General features: G+C 35.8%; 3 protein-coding genes across 7 annotated transcripts; all 3 read right to left on the bottom strand.

The window, feature by feature from the left end:
• Positions 1-1437: 1437 nt before the first annotated feature.
• Positions 1438-3177, bottom strand: LOC122016095 (splicing factor U2af small subunit B-like). 3 transcript variants are annotated; one of them, XM_042573283.1, is made up of 3 exons: positions 2999-3124; positions 2662-2746; positions 1438-2543 (listed from the first exon to the last, which is right to left on the bottom strand). In XM_042573283.1, the coding sequence occupies exon 3, from the start codon at positions 2499-2501 to the stop codon at positions 1656-1658; it is 846 nt and encodes a 281-aa protein (XP_042429217.1). In that variant the 5' UTR covers positions 2502-2543; positions 2662-2746; positions 2999-3124; the 3' UTR covers positions 1438-1655. The 3 variants fall into 3 exon arrangements, with proteins under 3 accessions (XP_042429217.1, XP_042429218.1, XP_042429216.1); XM_042573284.1 differs by lacking the exon at positions 2999-3124 and adding an exon at positions 2876-2893; XM_042573282.1 differs by lacking the exon at positions 2662-2746 and having other exon boundaries at positions 2999-3177.
• An 814-nt stretch (positions 3178-3991) lies between these two features.
• LOC122015962 (glutamate--tRNA ligase, chloroplastic/mitochondrial-like) lies at positions 3992-13738 on the bottom strand. Its single transcript, XM_042573074.1, has 13 exons — positions 13384-13738; positions 12663-12781; positions 11592-11713; positions 7427-7609; positions 7170-7288; positions 7039-7087; positions 6851-6952; positions 6668-6770; positions 6501-6564; positions 6050-6164; positions 5097-5197; positions 4705-4861; positions 3992-4394 (listed from the first exon to the last, which is right to left on the bottom strand). The coding sequence occupies exons 1-13, from the start codon at positions 13632-13634 to the stop codon at positions 4164-4166; spliced, it is 1716 nt and encodes a 571-aa protein (XP_042429008.1). The 5' UTR covers positions 13635-13738; the 3' UTR covers positions 3992-4163.
• Positions 13739-19352: 5614 nt separating this feature from the next.
• LOC122013435 (psbP domain-containing protein 3, chloroplastic-like) lies at positions 19353-25053 on the bottom strand. 3 transcript variants are annotated; one of them, XR_006120578.1, is made up of 10 exons: positions 24755-25052; positions 24575-24681; positions 24411-24476; positions 20876-20962; positions 20708-20790; positions 20219-20294; positions 20027-20145; positions 19893-19937; positions 19685-19820; positions 19353-19584 (listed from the first exon to the last, which is right to left on the bottom strand). XR_006120578.1 is itself a non-coding variant. In XM_042569723.1 (9 exons), exons 1-9 carry the CDS (start codon positions 24961-24963, stop codon positions 19576-19578), a joined length of 801 nt encoding a protein of 266 aa, XP_042425657.1. In that variant the 5' UTR covers positions 24964-25053; the 3' UTR covers positions 19353-19575. The 3 variants fall into 3 exon arrangements, 2 of the variants coding, with proteins under 2 accessions (XP_042425657.1, XP_042425656.1); XM_042569723.1 differs by lacking the exon at positions 19685-19820 and having other exon boundaries at positions 24755-25053; XM_042569722.1 differs by having other exon boundaries at positions 19529-19820.
• Positions 25054-25137: the final 84 nt, after the last annotated feature.

The raw sequence follows: 25137 nt of genomic DNA, 5'->3' as shown, positions 1-25137 counted from the left end.
ATGGATCTTATCGATCATCCCTCTAGTTTTCTCTTATTCATTCAACATTGTACATCTCCCTTTGTCAATACAAGTGCCGAGTCATCTCACAGCCTACCCACCCACCCTAGATCCAGTCAACCTAACAATTCAATCTTTTACATGGCGCGCTGTCCTCTTGAGAAAAACAGAGGGGTGGCCCGTCTAAAATTAATGAAGCTAGACCTGGCTGGAATGTTGACAGGAAGAAAAGACCTCGCTAAGGTGGATAGTAGAGAACACAAAAGGGGAGGAAGAAAAAACGTTATCATGCAGACCAAGAGATCTTGGTATAGCTATTTCGATATTTAAGTGAGTGAAGTGGAGGAAATACGTAAGAAAAATCGTGGAAGTTAATAGATTTTTTAGAGTAGAATCCTTTTATAACATTTTATAATCCCCGTATTAAATAAATGCCACGATTCAATGTCGTATCAAAATAAGAAAATTATCTTATCAGTATTTTTTTATAATATTGAGCAATCACATTACCCATATATTACGAGTATTATATATTTGCACCAATATACTATCTCATGCGCTTTCGACAACACTACATGGAGTATATAGATCCGAGTAGGCCGGCTAGAGAGAGGGTGAATAGTCTGCAAGGTAAATTCAAATCTCTTGCTACCAACGATATCTTTCCAACGGATCTTTGTTTCCCGAGCGTCTAGACTCGATCCAAGTGCCTGGAGTCAATTGACGTGGACTCCGTGTTACCTTGTTAAGATGGGGTACAATCTGAGCGCCTTTATTTGGTACGGGTGTATGGAGTCTGGGCGTCTAGACACGATCAACTCAAAGTTGACCATTTTCTCATCTAATCATTTAGATGATAATCTAGCCGTCCAAAGTTGAGCTCACCCAAATCCAACTCCGACCTTTTCCACAAACAATCTTCCTCCACAATTTCTCACCCCTCAAAAATGTCATGCATATCCTTCTCGTCTGCTAGTGTATTCTTCCGCAGCTCCTCATCCCTATTCCTTGTTGGACTAAAATCTGCTACACATAAAATCATCTTTATTTCCATTCATTTTCCAACAAATGGTTTGATGAACTGAGAAGTTGTCAATTTCATATTTTGCTAGTTGATCTTGATGTTCCAGTGTATCAGTAATATTCATGTTAATATTTTTTTTTCCTTCAAAACACGGAACTTTTAATAAGTTGAAATGAAATCAGAATGATTGGTTCTCTTCGAATTTTGATTTTCATATCGCATAAATATAGAAAATTTGAAATAATATTCCATTCCATTTCAGTTAATCTATAATTCAAGAATCATCACTTAAATGTAAAATGGATATTGATAAAATACATGGATTATGAATTAACATCTAGGGAACTATTGAGCGAAGCTAGTGGGTTCAAATGGTTCAAACAAGCCAAATGAATTCTAAGCAATACAGCACAGAAGAGAACCATGAAAATATGAATAAGATGTAACAGGCTACAAGGTTCGATAGCATATCACAAAAGCACATAAAGATGAAATTGTTGATGTTCAAGAAGTTCAATGAAGTGGCTGGATAACTTCTAATCTATAAGAAGAAGAAGAAAAACCCCCAACAAAAACCTCAACCAGCCATCATTTAAGCATTCGAGTAGCAATAAGCAAAGTCCACATTGTCTCACCCTTGTTTCTCCTCCCTTTCCCGGTTCCATCGCTCAATCTTAGCTCTTCGTTCCTCGCTTCCTTCCCTTACTGGACTCTTTATGCGTCTTGGACTTCCATGTCTCCGCCTTCCTCCGTCTCTTTCAAAGCTTCCATGTCTGTCCCCCCTCCTCTGCCCACCGTCCCGATAATCTCCTCGATCACGAAAATCACCACGATCAAAGTCACGTGAATTCTTCTTATAGTATGGGCTTGGACTATGACTGCGGCTTCTACTTCTTCGCATGCCTGTTCTTCGATACCGACTAAATAATTTCCTGCGCAGTTCCCTACCAATTTGCTTCACATGCATAAAATTGCAATATCCACCACGGTTGCAACTATTTTCTTCAAACTGTCGGCAAGTGGCTTCCCTAAAGTCTGTGACGGGAGAGAAATCGACGATTATAGGGCGTCCTGAGTAGAATCGTCCCTGTAAGGCCCTCATAGCAGCAGCTGCTTGATCCTCTTCCCTATATTGAACATAGACATTTCCAATCATATGGTCAGCAAGGTTGTCACATACATTAAGACTCTCAACCTCACCAAACTTGTAAAGCTCCTCAAAAATGTCCTCATAAAAGTCCTCAAAGTGCTCTTGGATCTTTTGTGGATCAATTGGCTGGCCCTGAGCATCAACGCCTGGAGTAATCATGTCAGGTCGATGATACATATTGGACAGAAGTAGGGTTGGTGATATAGTGGGGCGGTTGTGGAGCCGTGAGCACCTATCCCCATGCCTGCAAGCTCCAATTTTGAAATAAAACGGGCAGTTCACCCTGTCCTTTTCTGTGCCAAAGATTGAAGCCAAGTGTTCCGCCATCAAAACCAAGCTCCAGAACAGACTCTACAGCTTCAAGAATACCTGCCACAACAAGATCAAAACTCTTCCTTATTAGCACTCCCTGAAAAAAAAGGATTAAATAGGACACAAAAGTTAATCAATATCAGAGAAGATTAAAATTTCCGTCACATTTACATACCTCAGTTACTATCATCATCTAATAGAAGAACTGATTATTATCTCATGGTATATGTCCTAAATGCCAAAACAAAAGCCCTACACAGCTGAAACAGACATTTAAAAGAGTTAACAACCCTAGTGTGAACATTTGCATCCACAAAAGCCTAAAATTCGACGAAGGCCAACTAAGAAGGCATGTTTATCCGCCCTAGGACAACGATCTCGACTGATACCTTTCGACGGCAACAGACATCGAAACCCTAGCCATACCAAAGGCATCAAGCGTTTAAACGATCAAGACGTACAAGCCCAGAAATTGGTGGGAAATTAAGGATTCGAAGGAAGCGACGACGTACACGACGGAAAAAACTAGGCAGGTGAGCGAAGAGCAGAACGGGGCGGCGGATCCGTCACGCGAACAAGCGCAAAGGGTTTCGCAGCGTCGAGGTTTCCAGAAGCGGGGTGATCTAGTCGCACCGGTTCATAAATAGTCACCGTGGTCCAACATGACCGAACCGGGTCCGGAGCTCCGTCGTTTATTCGCAGTCTTGGGCCGTTATTAGGGCTCGTTAATAGTCGGGCTTCCGTGTTAATCCGCAATATTAACGGACTAATAAAACCGGTTTACCACTTCATTCTTTTTCACTTTTAAATATTGAGACCAGATCTTGGTCCAAGATCAAGGGATCCAGGTGAACTGAATCCCACTAAATTATAATTCAACCCATCAATAAATGGACAGGGCCTAGGACAGGAATAAATCTTTTGGTAAATTTTTTTTTTTAAAAAAAATCATGAGATGGACTCCTCCTAATTATAGTCAGATCGTAATTATCCAACCGTAATTAGTTGTGATCCTTCCTTAAATTCACCGTCCCTATCAAATTATAATTTAGGTCGTTGCAGATGATCGGGAGTCTTCTGAAAGCCACCCGCTGCTCAACCGCCGACAACTTAGATACTTGCTCACTTCCGACTGCCTTCAAGTGGCCTTCGATCGCTCGCTTCGACCTAAACTATAATTTGATAAGGACAATAAATTAAAAAAAAGATCACAATCAATTACAACTAAATTAAGATCATGATGTGACCGTAATTAGAAATGAACCATCTTCTTATTAAAAAAAAAAAAATGGACCGGCAGATCTGACTGGTCCTGCATTCAGATTTTTCAATTTTCATTTTTTTAAAAATAGAAAACAAATCTCAGTAATCCTAATTAACCCCGTAACGGGCTTCGCGAGAAACCAAATCGAGACATCTTTGAGAGTTCAAGGGCCAATTGAAAATCTCCTCTAGGATGAAGAGAGGAAGCAAAGAATAATTTAGGTAAACTAGAAGGGCCACAATGAAAAATAGTAAAATTTGAAATAATTCAAAAGTACTTTCAGGAAGTTCACATTTATTTTGAGAATAATAAATTTTACAAGAAATTCCTGGAATGGGGAAACCATTTGATCTTAAAATAAAAATATAGCTTTCGATAATTCAAAACTCTTATCGCTAATTTTACATATTTGCTTAGGAAGGTACTCCGGCCGGAGACTGCAGTGGCTCCTCCACCTGTGGCAGTGACTCCCAATCCACCTCCTTGAGCATCTTGAACCTCTCGTCTAGGGTTATGAAACCAGCTTGGGGACTGATTGCTCCACAGGTACCTGCTTTATGTATCAGAATTATGCTTCCTCCCATGTCGGGGCCGTGTAGTTTACCGGTGAGCAATACCCGAATAGGCATAAATAGAGATTTCCCCTGTTGGAAGATCCCGCGAAAGGATCAAACAAATGCACAAAAATTATCAGACCATATTACATGACAATGCTAGCAACTAGACAGCAATGGCATTAACAAGTTACAAAATCCTCTCTATTTAGGATCATGCACTGAATTCTGGCGTAGTTCTTAACATTGATGTTGGTGAATAAAAATATAATCGACGTGAAAATGAAACAAGACTGTTTATTTTTTGAAAAGCCATTGCATGATTGACCAGGAAAAACATGGGGGCAGAATAGCATTGGTTGGAAACTTAATAGCAAAATCCATCTAAGTTGGACCTGACCTTGCGTTTCAAAGACTTGCCAAAGCTTTTCACCCATTTTTGCCAACCAGCATGGCCTTCCTCCAGCGCTTGACGGAGCTCTCCACTTTCATAAGCAGATATCAAACTAGCAGCCACCTCCGAGAGCTTATCTTGAACAACAGGTTTGCATTCATCACTGTAAATTCCATAATGCATGCTTTGAGAATAAGATATTCAGAAAAATAAACCCTAAAATTGAAACAGCGAGGGCAAGATACTTTAATGAGGATGGAAATCCGTGTGATAAACCAACTTATATCTGAGTCGGAGGAAAGGTACGGGAGGGATATTACTGCTAGCTAACTATATGAGGCTGATGCATGTTTCTACTAATCTAGAGAAATAAACAATACTGGAAGATAACACATTACCTGACTAAAGTCGAGTGCAGTGGATACGACAACAAGTTTTGTAGAGCCTTTTCTGCATCAGACACTAACTCAATGGCATCCTTTAACAGCTCTGTTGCACCCTGTAGAGTGAAATTTGCTGCTAGTGTCATGCTCTCAGTTAAAATCATTCTTTCTTTATAAGGAAAGTGCTCAACAAAAATAATCATAATAATAATAATAATAAACATATGATCAAAATTAAACCTTTAGTCTTTACCTGATATTTTGCAGATAAGATAACATATCATTTCAATTGATCATAGAAATAAATTTAATTTAGTTTGACATTGCCAAATTGCCTACCTACAGCGAGACTAATTAATGTGGGTAGATACTTTATGGATCACCTCCACCTCAATAAATTAAGGCATCGAGTCTAAGTCACATGCTCTTAGTCCTGCCACTTACAATATACTCGTGTATGAAACTATTGGGTCTTGCTACAATGGGGTAAAGGATTAATTCCCAGAGGACGCATGCCCTCAGGGAAAAAAAACCTCCCACCCCTAGCCAACTTGGCGGTTGGATATAAGTTGACCCCGTGATTCGTAATCACCTTTTGCTACAGTATATGAAACTATTGGGGGAAAAAAACATTGAAATAATTTAATATCCTAGACCAAATATAATGGTCCAACCTATGTTGAACTCCCAACTTCCAGTCCATCAGTTACCACAAACACAGTATAATTTCGAGAATGGAAGTATATATATGGTCACAAGCAAAACCCAAGTCCGCAGCAAGCAATGATTTACCAAAATAGTACTTAACCAGCACCATGAATCATACACGTCTAGATATTCTAATAGTATGAGAAATGCAGACAACTAGCATCTGTAAATAAATGCTGAATGTGTAAAATAGCAAAACATATGATCTATATTTTAACTCGAAACTCATATCTTTGCACTAAATGACAAAATGCAACAACCTTAACAAATGCACCATCATATTCTAGGAGAATTCCTGTGGACTTCCACCGGTCTCTGAAAATTGAGATCAACTCTTCTGGAGGAAGAGATCTTAAATGCTGCCCATTCATCCACCTAATTGAGTATGAACCATTTTAGATAAGTAACAAAAAAACTGAAATAATATTTGTTGTTACATGCATAAAACTATACCATCATCAAATCTAAACCATATCAGTCTCACAAGAAAGCAATTATAAACACAAAAGCATCAAATATTCAGAGGTTTAACACAATAAATACAAACAAGAAAGAATAGCTATATCCTATGCAGAAATATAGCTTCAGCAAGCTCTGTGTACACCAAAAACAAGTTCAAATTAATACAAACCTGAGAAAGATCTGACATTTTGCATATAATTGTCATTCAAAAGGAAGACAAAACCATGAGAATGCTTTAACTTTTATTACCTTAACTTTGTTCCATCAAAGATTGCTCCACTTTTATTAACGCGGCTAATGGAGAATTTCTCAACTGCAAAATTACAGGAATTCATAAATTAACAAGCCGCCACAGACCAATTCTTAATCCAAGCATGACAACAAAATGTGTCAACAAAGAGAAAGGAATAAGCTACCAAGTTGATTGATGGTGAAGAATTCATTTTCTGTCCCATCACCCCAACCTAATAGTGCCAAGTAATTCACCATTGCCTGGGGCAAGTAACCCATGTCTCTAAACTGTAAAAGGAAAACATCAGATATAAATTGACATCATGTAAGCTTCTATATACTGAAATTAACAGGTAAGAGCTTGATACCTGCCCTACAGATGTTGCTCCATGACGTTTTGATAGTTTACTTCTATCTGGGGCTAGAATTAAAGAGACATGTGCAAAAGAAGGCATTGGAAATCCAAGTGCCTGCGATAGATAATGATGCCTAACTGAATATTTAATCAATTGTTGAGAGATTGTCAAAAGGGAAACATAAGGAGCATAAAACTTACTTTGTATATAAGTGCTTGTCGCAAGGTGTTTGGTAAATGTTCCTCAGCTCTGGTGTATAATAAAATAAGGGGAGAGGTTTCATAGGGAAAATTCTTTACACAGTTGAAATTTTGAGGTGTTTAGGAATCACCTTATGACATGTGAGATACGCATAGTAGCATCATCGACAGTGACACAGAAATTGTATACAGGCTGTCCATTACTCCTCATAATCACAAAGTCACCAAGTGTATCCAGGTTCCAACTGACCTTCATAATACTATCAAATCAATTAACAGTCACCATACAAACAGAAATAAAGAAAATTGAAGGTATATATGATGCTTCAGACGAAGAGTAATCTGAAAAAAATCATCACTGCAATGCGCAAGTCAATATAGAGCTTACTTCACCACGGATAAGATCTGTGATCTTCAAGATTCCTTCTTTTGGTACACGGAAGCGGTATGTGTATGGTGTACCTTTTGCCAGCTCCTCCTGAATTTCCTTGTCTGGAGCTGTGCCCCACTTTCCTGTGTATACTGGTGGCAGTTGCAACCTTTTTGCTGTTTCCTTCATTTGTTCAAGTTCCTGCAACAATGCCATTCCTAATCAGGTCAAAACTCAAAAGTGACTTTTCAAACAGAATTTGGGAGAATTTTTAAGAGTGACACTCCTCAGGACCTCATATTCTAATTTCCACGTGTAGCTTCTATTTCAGCAAAATAACCATGATGCATCAACCAATTATTCAGATAAAGCTCCAAATTACCGTATAGATGACAATGTAGACATAGAAGAATTTAATTTCCAAATTATAGAATATGATTCCTTTACAACTACCACATTATTTATGTCAAGAAATTTCTCCACTTGCCATTTTATTAGTTCATCATTTCTTTATACAAATTCCAATCAAATTAAATGTAAACAAGATCAACCTTGTAAGTTCTGAAAGATTTTGATTCAAACTAATCAACTAGCTTAGTATAGATAAGCCAGCTGGAAATTAAGGAAATATGAGTATACAAATGCATGCCATGTGTATAGTATCTTTATATGAAGATGAAATAACAAATGTCTAGTTTTCTGACATATCATATTACATTTTGTAAGCCTACTTTTGAACTGAAATTTCTGGTAAATTAAACATGATATAAATTTCAAAACAGCTGGGTTGTTTTCTAAGAATTATGCCATGTCTAGCATCTGCTGTGTTTACTCAGACAAAAGTAGGAAAGGAAAAATAAAATAAAATCATCAATTAATCCTATATATTGGAAGAATTAGAGAGGAGAGGAAAATTTTACTTCCATCAAATTTCTCTACTTTATATTGACCCAAATTGGTTGGAAATAGAGGGAAATGAAGTCTAAGCATCTAATAAGCACATAAGTAATTAATATTATTTCTTTTCTAGTAAACAAGAAGAATAGAATAGAGTAAAAAAAAAAGGACAGCCCGGTGCACGAAGCTCCCGCCATGCGGGGTTCCAAGGAAGGATCCATTGTACGCAGCCTTACCCTGCTTTTTGCAAGAGGCTGTTTCCAGGATTCGAACTCGTGACCTTTTGGTCACATGGCAACAACTTTACCGTTGCGCCAAGGCTCCCCTTCAAGTAATGCAATTCATTTCCTTTATTTTCCTTTCAATTAAACTATTTTATTCTTCTCCTCCAAGTAACCACAACATTAATTTTTCATAGTTACACTAAAGTTATTTTCTGAGATTATAGTAGACTAAAGACGTCTAAAAGAGGAACAATTGCTTCTAGTGGTAAGCGAGCCAGATATGGACTTTCTGCCAAAGGTCAGGATTCATATAATGGTACTACTAGAATGATTTAAACCTGTTGCTCCCACCCCTAAATGGGAATCATCTCACATCCAATGTGGTGTAGGGACACCTGTTGGTCAAAGACAAAAATGTTTTTTTAAAAAAGCATTAAAGATAATTAGTTCCAACTACATACTGGTTGGAACTACACATTTTTGTAGAAGGTATTAACACATCACACCTATTAAAAGAAGCATCACAACATATAATTGGTGATGCAGCCACTGATAATAATACCCAGGATTGGTGCCGATCGTAGCTTCTAATGACCTCATAATTTCAACCTTAATATTTACAAGTGTTGACATTGTGAACAAACATCATGAAGCTGTCAGATATCAGATAAATCATAAAGATGATAAATCACATGATTCACATCGGGCCTAACTACCACTCTAGCCCAATGTCATTATGCTACTGGTCTAAAAGGTTATGTGCACCCAAGACTCCAGCCAATGAAAACATAGGGTGAAACTTGTAATTAAGTGGGCTCCCTGCAAATCAATCAGACTCCACGTAGAAATACTAACACATTAGCCCAAGTAAGGTAAGGAAAAATCTCTCCTTTGTCTCTTTGTGTCTCGAATTTTGTATTGTGGGTACATTCCACTCTCCTCTTTCTTCCTAGACTCCAAGGATCCTCTCAGCTATCCTTCTTCCTTCTAAATGCTTTGAAGAACCTTCCCAAAACATTTGACGCTCTTTATGAAATCAGTCAGATTGCCATGAGTGAGACTAGTATTGGCAAAGGACAATCCAACTTTTACCAAGAAATTGATCACCTCATAAACATTGATGAAGAAATTTAAAGAGCTAGAGATCTGAAAGATTTTCTTAGAAATGGAATATGCTCCACTATAAAATAGATATAATTGATTGGGTTTTAATCAAATTGACAGTGTCAAATAATGAAATCAGTTGAAATTTAGTTAGATTAGGTTAAGTTTGGAAAGAAGGGGAGCCTTGGCGCAACGATAAAGTTGTTGCTATGTGACCAAAAGGTCACGGGTTCGAATCCTGGAAACAGCCTCTTGCAAAAAAACAGGGTAAGGCTGTGTACAATGGATCATTTCCCGAGACCCCGCATGGCGGGAGCTTCGTACGCCGGGCTGCCCTTTTTAGGTTAAGTTTGGAAAACTCAAGCAATCTAGCCTACTTTCTGCCTATCTCAATTTGAATCGTAGCTGATGTGCATGGGAAGGTGTGTGAATCCTAGCCACATCACCACTTAAGATTTGTCTCACAATCTACTAGCTAAAGGATTCAACACCTCTTCCATCTCTTTCTCAAACCTAATGCCAATTGAGAGGGAATACAATATCCCCTTGCTAACAATGGCCTCATAACATTATATATATACAAACTCGATTAAATGTGATTAAGATCCCAGCGAAACTATATGTTGCAGAATTCTGATATATAGTTATTATTTATCATTTCTATGTCAACAAATAGTATTTAATATTTTTAAAATGTGATATTAATAATTTGTACTATTAATACTAATTTGATACTATTTATATGAATTTTATTAATATTATTGATTATTTGTATTCTATAATTAGGTTATTAACAATTCAACATTTAGCAAATATAATCTATAATAAATTTATTATGACTGATCGTTGAAGATGACTTCTTCCAAGCTGAAAAAGACTTGGAAGTTGCTGCTAAGGTCCTAGTCCTACATTCCAAATCTGTCTTTACCTAAAGATGGCATGCTCCCATATACACATATTTATATATTAAATAACAGGGGTCATGACATGTGACCTTCCCCTATCCTAAAAAAATTACAATGAAATATCATTTGTTATCTCCTATCCCCGCAAATGAAATTATTTGACTATTCACTTTTCTAAAACTTTCATGATGATTCAAATTTCACCAATCCTATGGTTTTGATATAGATAATACTTGGATTTTTTTACCATTCAATCCGGACACCAATACCGATTTTAACAATCATGTATGAAACCATTAAGTAGGACACCAAATCTTTCTAGAAAAATTACCTTGTCAACACAACTATAATCTAATCAAGAAATTAACTCCCAATCAAATATTTGGAACCTAATGGTCATGATGCTTTAGATACTTATTTTAATCTAGAAACAAAATCATCAATAAAATTGCAACTGCCTATCAGATGTAGCTTTCTTCATGCTGAGAGGGTTTTCCATTCTGAAGGTAATTATATTTTTCCCAAATCTTTTATTAGGTCATCTTATATCATATCACATATAGAAGTATACATATATATAGTTAGTTAGAGAAATAAAGAAACTAGTAAAATACTATGACAAAGAAAAAAAACACAAAACAACATATGAGCAGTTTTCATGATATATCACTGTGACGAATAAACACTATAGAACAAATAAAAAATAGAAAAACAAAGGGAACAAAAAAAATACAAATTCAAGTTGTTCCACATGATTTCTGTTCTCTTAGAAAGCAGAGAAGCAAATGGCTTTCTAGTTTTAATGCACAAGAAACAAGCAAATGGAAGAGATAAAGAACGTGCAGCATTTGTCAAACAAAGAGTTTTATTTAAGAGATTATCCACTGGCAGTTTATTCATATATGGTGTCTGAGTCAACGTAGTTATTTTGGTTCTTTCAAAGTAACTATGTCAATTTTACAAGCATTCTGTAAACCCCATACATATGCCGTTATTTAACCAACAAATACTGCATGCAGAATAGAGTTCCATTTGTTACCATTTGGTAACTACCTCATTAGAACAGAAACACTTATAAACAGTGCCAGATTCCAACAACTTCTCAGCATATTCTTTGTACATGGAGTTCCGTTCTGATTGTCGATAAGGACCATATTCTCCACCCACACCAGGACCTGGAAGATTATGAAATGTTAAGTGACATCTAATGCAACAGAAAGAAACTTATGAATGTGTGGCATCCCACACAATAACACAGAGATTAAGGTCTAGGAGATGCAATATATTGAAGTTTTACTAAAAATTTTATTTAGTGTTGGTTACTGCAAAGAACCATCTTTTAATTGCAACGATAAAGTTGTTGTCATGTGACCAAAAGGTCACGGGTTCGAATCCTGGAAGCAGCCTCTTGCAAAAAGCAAGGTAAGGCTACGTCCAATGGATCTTTCCCCGAGACCCCGCATGGCGGGAGCTTCCTGCACCGGGCTGCCCTTTTTTTTTTTACTGCAAAGAACCATCTTTTAATTCCAAAAGATTGAATAATAGGTAATGACAAATGAAATTCTGAGGCTATTTATTTGCATATCACATGAAAGGAACGATTTGAACCAATCACATTAGCACACAAATATGAAAATACTTAAGAGAATTTGTTTCGTCATTAACATAACCAAGATAGTTCCCATGTGTGCTCATGCCCAGATGCACACCACTCTGTTCCATTACCATTACAAATGAAACCTCTAATTAAAAATTTTAACAGATAACACTGAATCTGAGGATCTAACCTAGGAATTAGTTTGCAAGTGCTGATGAAGGATATGCTTTGCAGCGTGTATTGGTGAATTTAGTCACTAAGCAATCATGAGTTGACTCAATTAGGTTGATGAAAAGATTAAAAATAAATCTGTGTCATCCAGACATTTTAGCAAATAGCACTAACATGGGCTAGGCAGATGAGTGACATGGTTTGCACTGCATTAACATGAATAGCTTCCTTTTTTTACCATGCTCTGATGATTTAAAAATTAAGGAGAAAAGGTGAATCTGAAAATAAGGTGAAATATAATGAACAGAAAGTCACTTCAGTCAATAAAAGGGTACAGAAACTATGAGTATGCCCACCTTCATCCCAATCAAGACCAAGCCAAGATAAATCATTCAGCATCGCTTCTTCTGATTTCCTGGTAGATCTTTCTAAATCAGTGTCCTCAATTCGCAGAACAAACTTCCCACCTTGAGACCTGCAAAGGATTTGATCAAGCAATGTTGTCGGGAACAAAAATATGCTAAATTCTAAATACTTTGATAATTAACAGAGTGCAGCTACAATAGAAACCACTTTTGCATTGCTCTAAAAACGGACATGGTATTATAATCAAACAAAAACTCAATATTGACACAGCCTACGCATCCATTTCACCAGATAAAATTTTATCCGACTTCTTTCTGACACCTTCTTAGATTTTTTACATAGCTCGTGAACAGTTCACCACTGAACTCGAATAGCTCAACAAACTTCGAGCAGCTCATGGCCAAAAGCACAGCGAAGTAGCGGCTGCATGCATATTAAAAATCCCATCTTTGAAATGATAATGTAACTTGTATTTACCATCATGGCCAAAGGAAACAAAAAGATTCCAAATTTCATATTATAGTAAGCATATGGAGCATCCGAACCCTAAATTCGTACTTTACAAGAAATCATATCATTTTAAGCATTTCATATCTTTTAACCATTTTGATGAATAATTTTAACACTGAACAATGCATTGAAAACACAAGTATAACCCAAAATAGAAATTAGCGAGAACAACTTGGAGAGAAAGGGGGGCAGGGAAGTCACCTGGCAAACAAGTAGTTAAAGAGCGCCGTCCTTGCTCCTCCGACGTGCAAGTTCCCTGTAGGAGAAGGAGCGAAACGGACGCGCACCTCGCCCCCGGAGGGGTCGGTAACGGCGGAAGCTGAGACGGAGAGATTCCTCCGCCGTATTGAAAGGCAGGTCTTCAAGGCTAGTCCCGGCAGGCAGAAGGGAGGACGGAGTTCCTGAAGAACCATAATCCGAACCCACGGCGATCCCATGGCCAGACTCGACATTTTTCGCGATCGCCGTCACCGTGACACCGATGCTTCTCTGGGAGTGAATTCGCTGCTGCAGAGGAGGACGCTATCCGTTCCTCCTCGTCCATCTGCAAGTCATGGCCAGGCCCGGCTAAATCTACCGATGGATTGAGAATGGACGGTGAAGATTACTTGTTTGGAATAACATGAGAGCATCAAGTCAATTTCTCTATTACTATATCTAAAATTTAGAATAAATGATCTACTTTATTAAATTTAGATAATCACTTTTCACTGCACACTACATCAAATACCTTAAAATTTCTATCATCCTTAATTTTTTATTATTTTCTTCTCGTTCTTCTATTTTTTATTATTATATTTATGAAATAAGTGGAAGGAAAGAGATTAAAAAAATATTATTTTATTTTTAGGTAAATATTTCATTATCTAAATTTAGAGAATCACTATTTATCAAATCTAAGGGGTGTTTGGTTCTTTCCTAGGAATAGAAATCGAAATAAAAATCATTGTATTGTGGAATAGGAATGGGTATCAGCATGGATATCGCTCTTAAAAGTAATATTTGATTAGTTGCATATTTTCTATCGGAATAAATCAAAATTTCCTTTTTTTACCCTTAATGGAAAATAAGAGAAAAAAATAAATGTGTGAGAAAGATGAATGTGAGAGAAAAATATGATGAGAGAGAAAGTATGATGAAAAAAAATAAAAAGAGAGAAAGTGTTATGAGAGAAAATGATATACTTTCTCTTGCATCATGTTCTCTCTCATCTTCTCTCATCATGCTCTATACTCTCTTTTATCATTTTCTCTCATAACACTTTCTCTCTCTTTATTTTTTTCATCATGCTTTCTCTCTCATCATATTTTTCTCTCACATTCATCTTTCTCACACATCTATTTTTTTCTCTTATTTTCCATTAAGGGTAAAAAAAAAAAACAGTGAACATGATGAGAGAAGATGAGAGAGAAGATATAATGCAAGAGCAAGTATGATAGGAGATGATGAAGAGAGAGAAAATATAATGAGGGAAAACGAGGAAAGAGAGTGTGGTGAGAGAGAATGAGGAGAGAGAAAGTATGGTGAGAGAGAATTTGTGATGAGAGAGAAAGTATGATGAGAAAAAAAAAGAACAGTGAGTGTGATAGGAGAGATTATGGAGAGAGAAAGTATGATAAAAGAGAATGTGTGATAAGAGCGAAAGAGAAAAGAGAATGTGATGGGAGAGATTGAGGAGAGAGAAAGTGTAATGAGAGCGAAAGAGAATGTGATGAGAGATATTGAGGAGATAGAAATTATGATGAGAGAGGAAGTATGATGAGAAAAAAAAAGGAAGAGAGTGCGATGGAAGAGATTAGGGAGAGAGAAAGTATGATGAGAACAAAAGAAGGAAGAGAGTGCAATGGAATAGATTGAAGAGAACGAAACTATGATGAGAGATAAAGTGTAGTGAGAAAAAAAAAGGAAAGAGAGTGTGATAAGAGAGATTAAGGAGAGAGAAAGTGTGATAAAATGATGAGAAAGAAAATATGATGAGAGAGAACAAGGAGAGAGAAGTGATATGAAATAAAAAATAAATAAATATATTTTTATATTTGATATTAAGGGAGAAAATTTTAGATTTAGATCAAAGGTATTTTTGGAATAAGGAAATATTTTGATTAATGAAAATAAGGTAATGACTCATTGAATGGGAGGTACATGGGAATAAGTTATTACCCAATTTCAAGGATTCATTTCGCTTATTTGTATTCCTATTCTTATAATCCAAACATTAACAATGACAATCAATTATTATCATTCTCATTCCTATTCCTCACTTCTATTCCCCTAAACCAAACGCTCCCTAAATTTAGGGAATGGATATGGTAACCGATGAAGAGGATTTTTAGTTAACTTATCTAAAATTTAGAGTAAAATCTTTAAATAGAATAATTGATGTGGATGCTTATATATTTTTTTTAACATACTTAATTTTTTGTTAATGTAATTTTGGTCATTATTAATTTATATAAATTAATTAACATAAACTTTCAAAAAAGTATTACTTACTTTTATCGCCGTGAAAAAAAAACAAAATTATTACAACACTCTGCGTGCAATTAAATAAAAAAGATATTTTAAACAAATAAGGGAAAAGGCTCAAAACCCCTCATAATAAACTACTATTCCTCCTAGGTTCCATATTAGAAAAAAATTTGTTGTACTCTCTGTATATAAACTTTTATTTACTTAACTTTCTAACGCATATTAATTTACCTAACTGTATTTTATTTTTATAGATATAAAAAAAATTTAAAAGATATAATTCATTCTAAATTCAAAATATTTAAATTAAAATTTAATATATATTTTTTTTATCAAAATTAACATGATTCTTTTTCTATCTCATCAATATATTGAGTTAATCGATTCAACCTAAATCAATCGATTTATATGACTCTTAATTTATTGGTAAAATGGAAAAAAAATCATATTCATTTTAATAAAAAAATATATTAAATTTTAATTCAAATATATTGAATTTAGGAAGAATTATATTTCGTTTTAATTTTTTTTACCTATAAAAAATAAGATAATTAAATAAATTAGTATCTATTAATTAAATAAATATTTTGACATGAAGACTGAAGGTATAATTATGATTAGAGATTTTTCACAATTTACCGAACAAATAATAGAGAATATTCCTTTTTTATTTGAAAGTACCACTACAATCCTTATCCAAAATATAACGAGATAAAGAAAATTACCCACATAATTGAGACTTAAGAGAGGATAATTGAGACTTAAGAGAGGACCCGATTTTGCATGCTTAGCTCGAGCAAAAAGATGGCACATAAACCAATCGATGAGACTTGAGAGAGAGGATCCAAAATTAGGGGAGTAAAATATGTAGAAAAATTTAAGATTCTAATTCAGCTTGAATTAGATATATTCGTGTTTGAGTTCGATTTAAAGTTCAAAAATTTTAAAATTTTTGTTCGAGTTCGATTTGAATTAGAGCTCGGGTTCGAGTACGATTTGAAAGATTCGAATATGTTCGTAAACTATTCAAATTATTACTCGAAAATAGGTATTTGAAAGACTCTAAATTTATTTATTTAATATAAATTTAATTTATATTAATAAAATATTAATTAAGGCTCACAAGCAGCTCGTGAACTATTGAACAATATAATTTGGGCTCGAATTCGGCTCGAAAAAAAGATGTTCGAGTTTGACTCAAATTCAATAAATTCGAATACAAATCAAATATTTTTTTGAACCGGTTAGAAAAGCTTACCAGCCAGCTCGATTCGTTTGCACTTCTATCCGAGACACACTTAACACGAGCAAAGAGATTACACAAAAATCTACAACAATGATTAGAAGAAATCGATGTTGGAAGAAATAATATGTTGCCAGAAATTTATGGGGTATTAACTGAATTTAAATTATACTGAATTAAATTCAACTTACAGTCGAGATGACCAAAACGGATAATTTCAGGCTACCAACAGAGGCTGGTTTCTGCTAATTGCTTCGAGTCCAAGCAGCAAAGTCCGAGCGGACTTAATGGCGGGGCGGGCAAGCAGTAAATTGGTCGACCGAGCAGTGAGCCCGAGCAAGTTCAGCCAGACAGAGAGCAGACTGGGTGAGAGGTCGGTCGGGCAAGAAGACAGGCTGAGTAGACAGGCCGAGTGAGAGACCGGTCGGGCGAAGCAAACAGGCCGAGCGAAGTAGATAGGTCGAGCGAGCTGATGTCGGTCGGGCGAAGCAGAAATACAACCCGAGCGAGGAGTGTCAGTCGGTCAAGCTAAGTCGGCCGAGCAAAGTTACCGAGCGGGCGAGCGAAGAGGCTGATCGGGCAAGTGGTCGATCGAGAGGAGCAGATAGGCCGAGCGATTGAAGGAGCAGAGGAGCCTGAGCAGGCGAACAACCTCCCGAGCGAGAAAAATGATCGAGGCCTGCGAGAGTCGCAGTTTCCTTGAAACCGATTCTCCCACCTCTAGCTGTGTTTCGAGGCTCAGTAGGGTCGTCTGTTTGCTAGAATACAACGGTTGACCGTGATTTCCACCAAGCACTGATGATCACGACGAACTGAGTGACACCCGATTGCTATCATGAGCACTCTTAGGATTGTAAATGAACCAAGCGTTCGTGAACAAGCTTGGTGTTCGGCTTGATAGAGATTGTTTATGTTCGTTTAATATACATAAAATTAATTAAACAAACAAGTTTGAACAGCTCGTTAAGCTAAACAAACAAGCTTGAACACATATGTGTTCAGCTCGTTAACGTTCGTGAACAATGTTCACGAACCATATTTATTAATAAAAATCTGTTCAATATGCTAAATAAACAATAAAATAAAATAAATAAATAAATTTAAATTATCAATCTTAATAATCTATTAAACAATTAAAAGTTTCAAACAATCAAACAAGCTTGAATTGAGAGCTTGATAACATCTAAACGAACCAAGCTCAAACCAAGCTCAAGCCAAGCTTGAATTGAGAGCTTGATAACATCTAAATGAACCAAGCTCAAGCCAAGCTTTAAAGCTCATAAAAAATAAACCAAGCCAAGCTTGAACACTCATTTCAAAAGCTTGGTTCATTTTAAACTCGGCTCGGCTCGGTTATCTTATTAAACAAGTTTGAACACCCCAAAACTCGGCTCGACTCGGCTCGTTTATAGCCCTAAGCACTCTGCCGATATGAGACTAAAGTCTTATTTAAAACTTTTATATATATATATATATATATATTTATTTATTTATTTTGAAAATCTGAGATACTTCCGTCGTAACATTGGCATAGAGAATATTGTTTTTATTTTTTAACACAGCTTTTTTATGATGATGAGAAAGATAAAAGTATTATTCTAATTTTTATCATTTTTTCTGTATACCTTAAATTCAAATTTTAAAATGTGATTTTTTTTAAAAGGCCCACTTGAATTTAGAGTTCTCGCATCTCGTATATACAAAATATCTAGAATCGAAGATGAGATACTTCCGTCGTAACATTGGCATAGAGAATATTCTTTTTATTTTTTAACACAGTTTGTTTATGATGATGATAAAGATAAAGTATTATTCTAATTTTTATCATTTTTTCTGTATACCTTAAATTCAAATTTTAAAAGGTGAATTTTTTTAAAAGACCCACTTGAATTTAGAGTTCTCGCATCTCGTATATACAAAATATCTAGTGGCTATCTAAATAAATCCTTCTTTTTGTTTAAATCGTTTTTAACGATCAAATTATATTTAAAAAACATAATTATGAACCACTATACTGATTGATTATGGAGAGCAAATTTTTTGGATCGCCAAATGAACTATTATACTGATTGATTTATATAAATTGCATCTATTAAATAGATAGGGTTCATTTAAATCAACCAATAAAATTGATTGATTTATATAGATTCCCTCTACTAAATAGATAAGGCTCATTTAAATCAATCAATAAATTTTTATAATCCAGAGGGTATGTAGGTACCTGAAAATTATGAATCATTTCTCCAAAGAAAAGAATAATAACTATTTCTTATATCACTATAATTTTTTCGTCTGAACAAAAAAAAAACAGATGCTTCTTTTTTAACTCTAATCAATATATTCTAAGAATAACAGAAAAACACATATCTTTAAAATAATGTTAAATTATTTGCTAAAGGCACAAAGGCCTTACCTGAGAAACTGATTTCAGCAAAAAATGATTGCACCAAACCAAAAGTTCCTTGGCCAAATTTTTGAATCTTAACTTAATGATTGATTGACAATATTCAGATACTTCCTTGAAGTAACTCAAATTGATAATTTCAAGGAGATCAAGATTGTGATGTTTCTCATTTTTAAGCGCTGTAACAACGAAAGCAATGAAAACTTACAAACACACTTACTGATAGGGCATGGAGAAAAATCATGCTGCCATTGCTTTGTCAGCAGATATTCGCATTTCATACGTTCTACAATCAATAAAAATTCACAGTGTGTTAAAGAACTATTGCACAGGCATTTACAGCATAAGTTGCGAAGAACATGAATATTTTCAAGTAACATGCATACAAGTTTCGAAGAGGGAAGGGATATAATATTAAATGCGTGAAAAAGCAATCAGGTTGGGGTGGGATTGTTGGCGTGGCAGTTGATAGCCGGCGTATAAGAATCCCATTACTCATATGAATCTGAACGATGATACGGTCTGAGAATAGGAAGTGTTCTTGTAAGAGCGATTGAAGAATGGCAATCAAAGACTGACTATAATATGACTTACCTTTGCAATAGAAGGCTGGTACTTTTCAGCTTCATCCTCCATGTACTGCAAAAGAATAGATATCTAATTCTTGGAATCTCAAACAAATAAACCAAACAGGATCATGGACGTAAGGTGATAGAAATAAAGCAAACCTGTCCTGTGACTGTGTAGAGCCTGTTATACCAACCATTTGATGCTACACCGAGGGCAGTTAGTATGTGTCTGCGTTTTTCGCCGGGAATTTGCAATGTATATTCGATATAATACAATCCTGTTCATTAGAAGTACTCTAGTGAAGTATAAGTCCATGATTGCTCATTTCAATATAGCCTACAAGTGCGTACCATTTGCAGCTTTAGAATCGATCAGCTTTGCTGCGACACCTGGAGGATTTCTCCAGCTTCTATCTAAACCGCTAACCTGGACAAGAAGGCATGATACACAATGAATTAAAAAAGGAACTGGTATTCCATAACACTAGAAATTTAAAACAGATTAATCACCCTAAAATATCACCCAGATTTCAAATAGGTCTGTGCATTCTTTTAGTTTAGTCACAAAACTTGCATCTGTCCACTCTGATCATATATTGTTAGACTGACTCTTGACTTAGCCACCGAATATTGAACACTTTCATTATGCTGACTAGGATGCAACAAGGATGCTTAGTAAAAAAAAGCCATGTCAAAGATCCAGTAGTTGCAGTCAAGCAAATCTAAGGGAAAGACGATTTAAAATATACACAAGTTATAGACCTACTCGAGGGACCTAACTAAAATTCAAGTCACAGTTTAAGGATCATTTTTTTTTTAATTAGATAGATCAAAGCTTACCAACGTTTCTGCAAAAGCATCCACATTTCCAAAAGATTGCAATCTTGTAAAGTCAGGACCAAGCCCTGTGATTACAACACTGACTGAAGAAATCCATCAGCTACATTTGTTGAATAATTTGCATGTTTAATCAGTGAAGATTTCACACATTCAAGCAAGGATATATACCATTAGAACCAGATGCTTCATTAGGATAAAACGCTGTAACTGACTTGAGGCTATTACCGTCACTGTCACCGGTGCCTATTAACCAATCTGTGATCAGGTAAAGCAGGACTATTAGAATCTACATTGGTTGGTCATAAATCATAATGAAGAAAATGGAAAATTGTACTCTCCCAATTGGCATGTTAGAGCATTAGACTGGACTTGGTTTGCTATGCAGAAAGATAAAAGGGCAAAGAAAGAAAAATATCCCAAAGTTACAAATATTTCATGGATAGGTCATATGCATCTTTCATCTTCATATTGCATTTCCTTCCCCCATAGTAATCTAGTCGTATAAACCAATTGTTAATGTGGCCTACGAACTAGATCAAGCAATGACCAACATCTTTTCAAAACCAAGAAAGCGAGAAGGGTCAGGTGAATATCTGATGGTCCAGACTTCAATTGAAAAATCAACCCAAATTCAGTAAATATAAATATTAATATAACAAAATACTTAATAAAATTATCAACTTAATTTATCAATTTCATAAAATAAATAATTAACATTTTAATTTTAAAATATTGATAAAATTATGTTTCATGATTTGGAAATGGTTTTCTCCTCGCAAAAGGGAAAGTTAGCTTCCCAAGTCAATATTATATTTTTCCATTTTGACTGAATGTTTTTATTGACTAAAGTCTTTTCCTTGTTAACCAGACACCAAAAATTATGGAAAAATATGTTTCTAAAAGCAATTTTTCTTGAAACAAACAAAGACTAAATGTCAATATGAAGTTTTCTATTTTTCTTTGAAAACTGGAAATCTAAAAGTCTGAGATATTATTATGATAATAATGCCACTGTCAATCAGACTTTGATTTATTTACTTATTTCTGTTGGTCCTGGAAAGAAAAAAAGGCAATTTACCAAATGGCACATGCAAATTTCTGAATTGACCAAAAGACGCATACTACTTTGGTATTTACCAATAGACGCATTCAATTATTTGCTCTTCCCGTTTTACCCCTCCTGATAAATCTAATTTTTTTCTCTCTTCTCTTTACTCTCTCCTATGCACAACCTCTCTTATCTTTCCTCCCTTCTCTTCTCTTTCCTATCTCTTTTGCATGCATAAAGACCCACTGATATGCAAATCATATCAGGTCCACAACATTTAGGGTTTAGTTAATTTTTTCGATAATATTTTAACACCTTCGAAGAAGTCGAAATAATCAATGAATGACACCGTTGAACTCCTTGCAGCCTCAGAAATCCACAAACCTGAAATAGTTGCAATCTAATGTCTCTAGATCGATCAGTAGGGTTTGATCGAAACCCACTGATGAACCTAGACAGGTCCGATTGGACTCATTTTAGGTCTTGTAGATTTTTGAGGTTGCAAGGAGTCCAACATTGCCCTCCATTGCTTATTTTGACTTCTTCAGAAGTGTTAAAATATTATCAAAAAAATCAATCCAACGTGGGTCTGATATGAACTGTGGGTTTGATATGGTTCATATCAGGCCCACGTTGGACCTGATATAGAACCATATTAGGCCTTATTAGGTAAAAGACACAGGTTAGGTCTGGGGTCCTTCAATCGATAAACACGTTTATTCCATCTCCAATTGAAAACCAACCAATCACTCGACCAATCTCATCTATCCACATTAGAAAGCCATTGGAGATCATTTAAGAGAAAATGATTTTGCTTTTCGTGCAATATTAGCTTACACTTGACCACCATATCTTCCCTTTCCTTTATTTGTTTTCGAATTTCGTGTAGAAACAAACTCTCCAAATTTATACCAACCTTTTCTTAAGTAATCTTACAACGAACAAGAGTTTTTCCATTGTAAATGAGTACGAAGCAATCAATGAATTCCGTTAGGCCTAATATGGTTTCATATCAGGCCCACATTCAGCTGATTTTTACGATAATATTTTAACACCTCTAGAGAATCCGAAATAAGCAATGGAGGACACTGTTGGATTCCTTGCAACCTCAAAAATCCATAGGACCTGAAATGAGTCCAATCAGACCTATCTAGGTTCATTAGTTGATTTCGATCAAAACTCATTAATCGATATAGAGATATCAGATTACAATCATTTCATGTTCTGTGGATTTCTGAGACTGCAAGGAGTCCAACGGTGCCCTCCATTAATTATTTCGGCTTCTCCGAAGGTGTTAAAATATTATCGAAAAAATCAACTAGAACTTAAATGTTGTGTGCCTGATATAATTTGCATATCAGGTTCAGGTTATGCATGCATGCATACAAAAGAGAAAGGAAAGAGAAGAGAGGGGAGGAAAGATAAGAGAGGTTGCAGGCATAGAAAAGAGCAAAAAATGGAAGAGAAAAGAGAAAAAATTAGATATGTCAGAAGGGATAAAATGGGAAAAACACATAATGGAATGCAACCTTTGGTAAATACCAAAGTAGTGTGCACCTTTTGGTCAATTCGGAAACCTATGTGCACCCTTTGGTAAATTGCCAAAAAAAAAGAAAAAAATGTGATATTGCAGAATTATCATGGCATCTTAAAATTTTTAAGAATTTTCAGTTTATTGGTTTCTCTGCAAGCATCCATTTGATTCTTTTCCATCAATAAGCACAAAATATCTATTTGACACCTTATTTATAGTCTAGAAATACAAAGGGAACAAAAATGATGGTTCATAAGAAAGACTTTTTACCTTTTTCGTTTTGCAAAGAAATAGTTGAATGCTAGGGATGCAGACCCAATGCCAAATGTAACATATTTCTGACATAGTGTACCAAATTAAAAATATAATTCAGTTTCAATTTTAATGCTTTTTTGAATTTCGATTTTTATTATTTAAAGATAATTCAATAGATGTCTTAAAAAACGCATTTGCTCACTGTAAAGAAAAGAGTCATTCCAAAGGTTTTATCCGTCCAAATTCCAAATTTCTAATCAAGATGGGCATTTCAATAGTGTTCTTCCCTAATTCTATTACTTCAACTTTTCTAAGTTTATATATATCCTTATGTGGCTCAACAATAGGAGGGATTACAGGACATCCCCACAATGTCACTATTGATTGTATAGGTAACGCCAACTGTATTCTTGCAGTGGAAAACACAAATCAATCCGCATGATGATGATTTATGATAACCTCTCATATTCCTTTCTCGAAATGATAACTTCAGATCGACATCTTTCAGTTCCAAATTGGTAAGATGATATCTAACATGATCTAGCTTGCGCAACAGAGTTATAGAAGACTATTCTAGGTAACTTCCAGGTTATGCTCAAGTATTATGCAAATAAACAGGAGGAGAAATTCAAATTCTTCACGGGTACTAGACCACCATGGAAGTTACAACAGCATGTTAGATGATATCTAACATGATCTAGCTTGCGCAAGAGAGTTATAGAAGACTATTCTAGGTAACTTCCAGGTTATGCTCGAGTATTATGCAAATAAACAGGAGGAGAAATTCAAATTCTTCACGGGTACTAGACCACCATGGAGTTATTACAACAGCATGTCTTATCTGATTGTAGAGTGCAAATGCCAACCTTTTGGAATCGACATGCGAAACTTATTCACTTCGTCTTTGTACGTCTGAAAACTCTCCTCAAGCTCTGGAAAGCAGCAGTCAAACACCATTTTTAAGTGAAGAACAAACAGCACAGCAACAATTCTGACTCCGAAAGAAGTAGGAAATAAAAAAATATAATACCAGTATCAGCTGAAGCATCCGTAGCCACCAAGGGCAGAGAGACTGAAGCAAGAAACATCGTGAGCAACAGATTCCTCCTCTTAGTTGCGAATTGTTGGATGCTACACCTGGAATAATGTTTTCTTTGGATGATTGGATCCAGCAGAGCATTGAAAGGGCAAAATGCGGGGACAACCTTACATGATTCCCTCAGAAGCACTGCATACGGCAGGAGGAATCAGCCGACTGCGCGATCGGAACGATCGTGGAAACGAGGAAAGAAGCGGGATGGGAACCAGGTGTTGGGAGGGAGTCGGAGCGGGGCGGTGGTGGCCTTTCGAACGGCCGATGGGAGCACCAGAATATCGAGGAGGAGAAGGAGGCGGAGCGAGGGAAGCGAAGGAAGCCATGGAAGTGAGGAGGAAAGAGAATGGTAGGGCAAACGAAGGTAACGCTTCCAGTGTTTTGTGGATTTGGGCGGTTCAAACGAAGAAGAAGATATTAGAATTAAACTGAAAAACGATTCCATCCACCGATTTAACTATTTCCCTTGTTTTTCCCTAAAAAAAATGTTGCAAATGGGA

Source organism: Zingiber officinale, chromosome 8B (assembly GCF_018446385.1).
Source record: "Zingiber officinale cultivar Zhangliang chromosome 8B, Zo_v1.1, whole genome shotgun sequence".
Lineage (NCBI taxonomy): Eukaryota > Viridiplantae > Streptophyta > Magnoliopsida > Zingiberales > Zingiberaceae > Zingiber > Zingiber officinale.
This window is presented reverse-complemented; position numbering and strand designations above follow the sequence as displayed.

What these genes read in the sequence shown, in the direction of transcription:
- LOC122016095 (XM_042573282.1), bottom strand. Translation starts at nt 2,501, where the DNA reads ATGGCGGAACACTTGGCTTCAATCTTTGGCACAGAAAAGGACAGGGTG.
- LOC122013435 (XM_042569722.1), bottom strand. Translation starts at nt 24,963, where the DNA reads ATGGCTTCCTTCGCTTCCCTCGCTCCGCCTCCTTCTCCTCCTCGATAT. An exon ending in AGTGCTTCTGAGGGAATCAT is followed by an intron (nt 24,682 to 24,754) that starts GTAAGGTTGTCC and finishes ACATTATTCCAG; the next exon opens with GTGTAGCATCCAACAATTCG. An exon ending in ATGCTTTTGCAGAAACGTTG is followed by an intron (nt 20,295 to 20,707) that starts GTAAGCTTTGAT and finishes CTTCTTGTCCAG; the next exon opens with GTTAGCGGTTTAGATAGAAG.
- LOC122015962 (XM_042573074.1), bottom strand. Translation starts at nt 13,634, where the DNA reads ATGTCGAGTCTGGCCATGGGATCGCCGTGGGTTCGGATTATGGTTCTT. An exon ending in GACAAGCACTTATATACAAA is followed by an intron (nt 6,953 to 7,038) that starts GTAAGTTTTATG and finishes TATCTATCGCAG; the next exon opens with GCACTTGGATTTCCAATGCC. An exon ending in CTTCACCATCAATCAACTTG is followed by an intron (nt 6,565 to 6,667) that starts GTAGCTTATTCC and finishes GTAATTTTGCAG; the next exon opens with TTGAGAAATTCTCCATTAGC.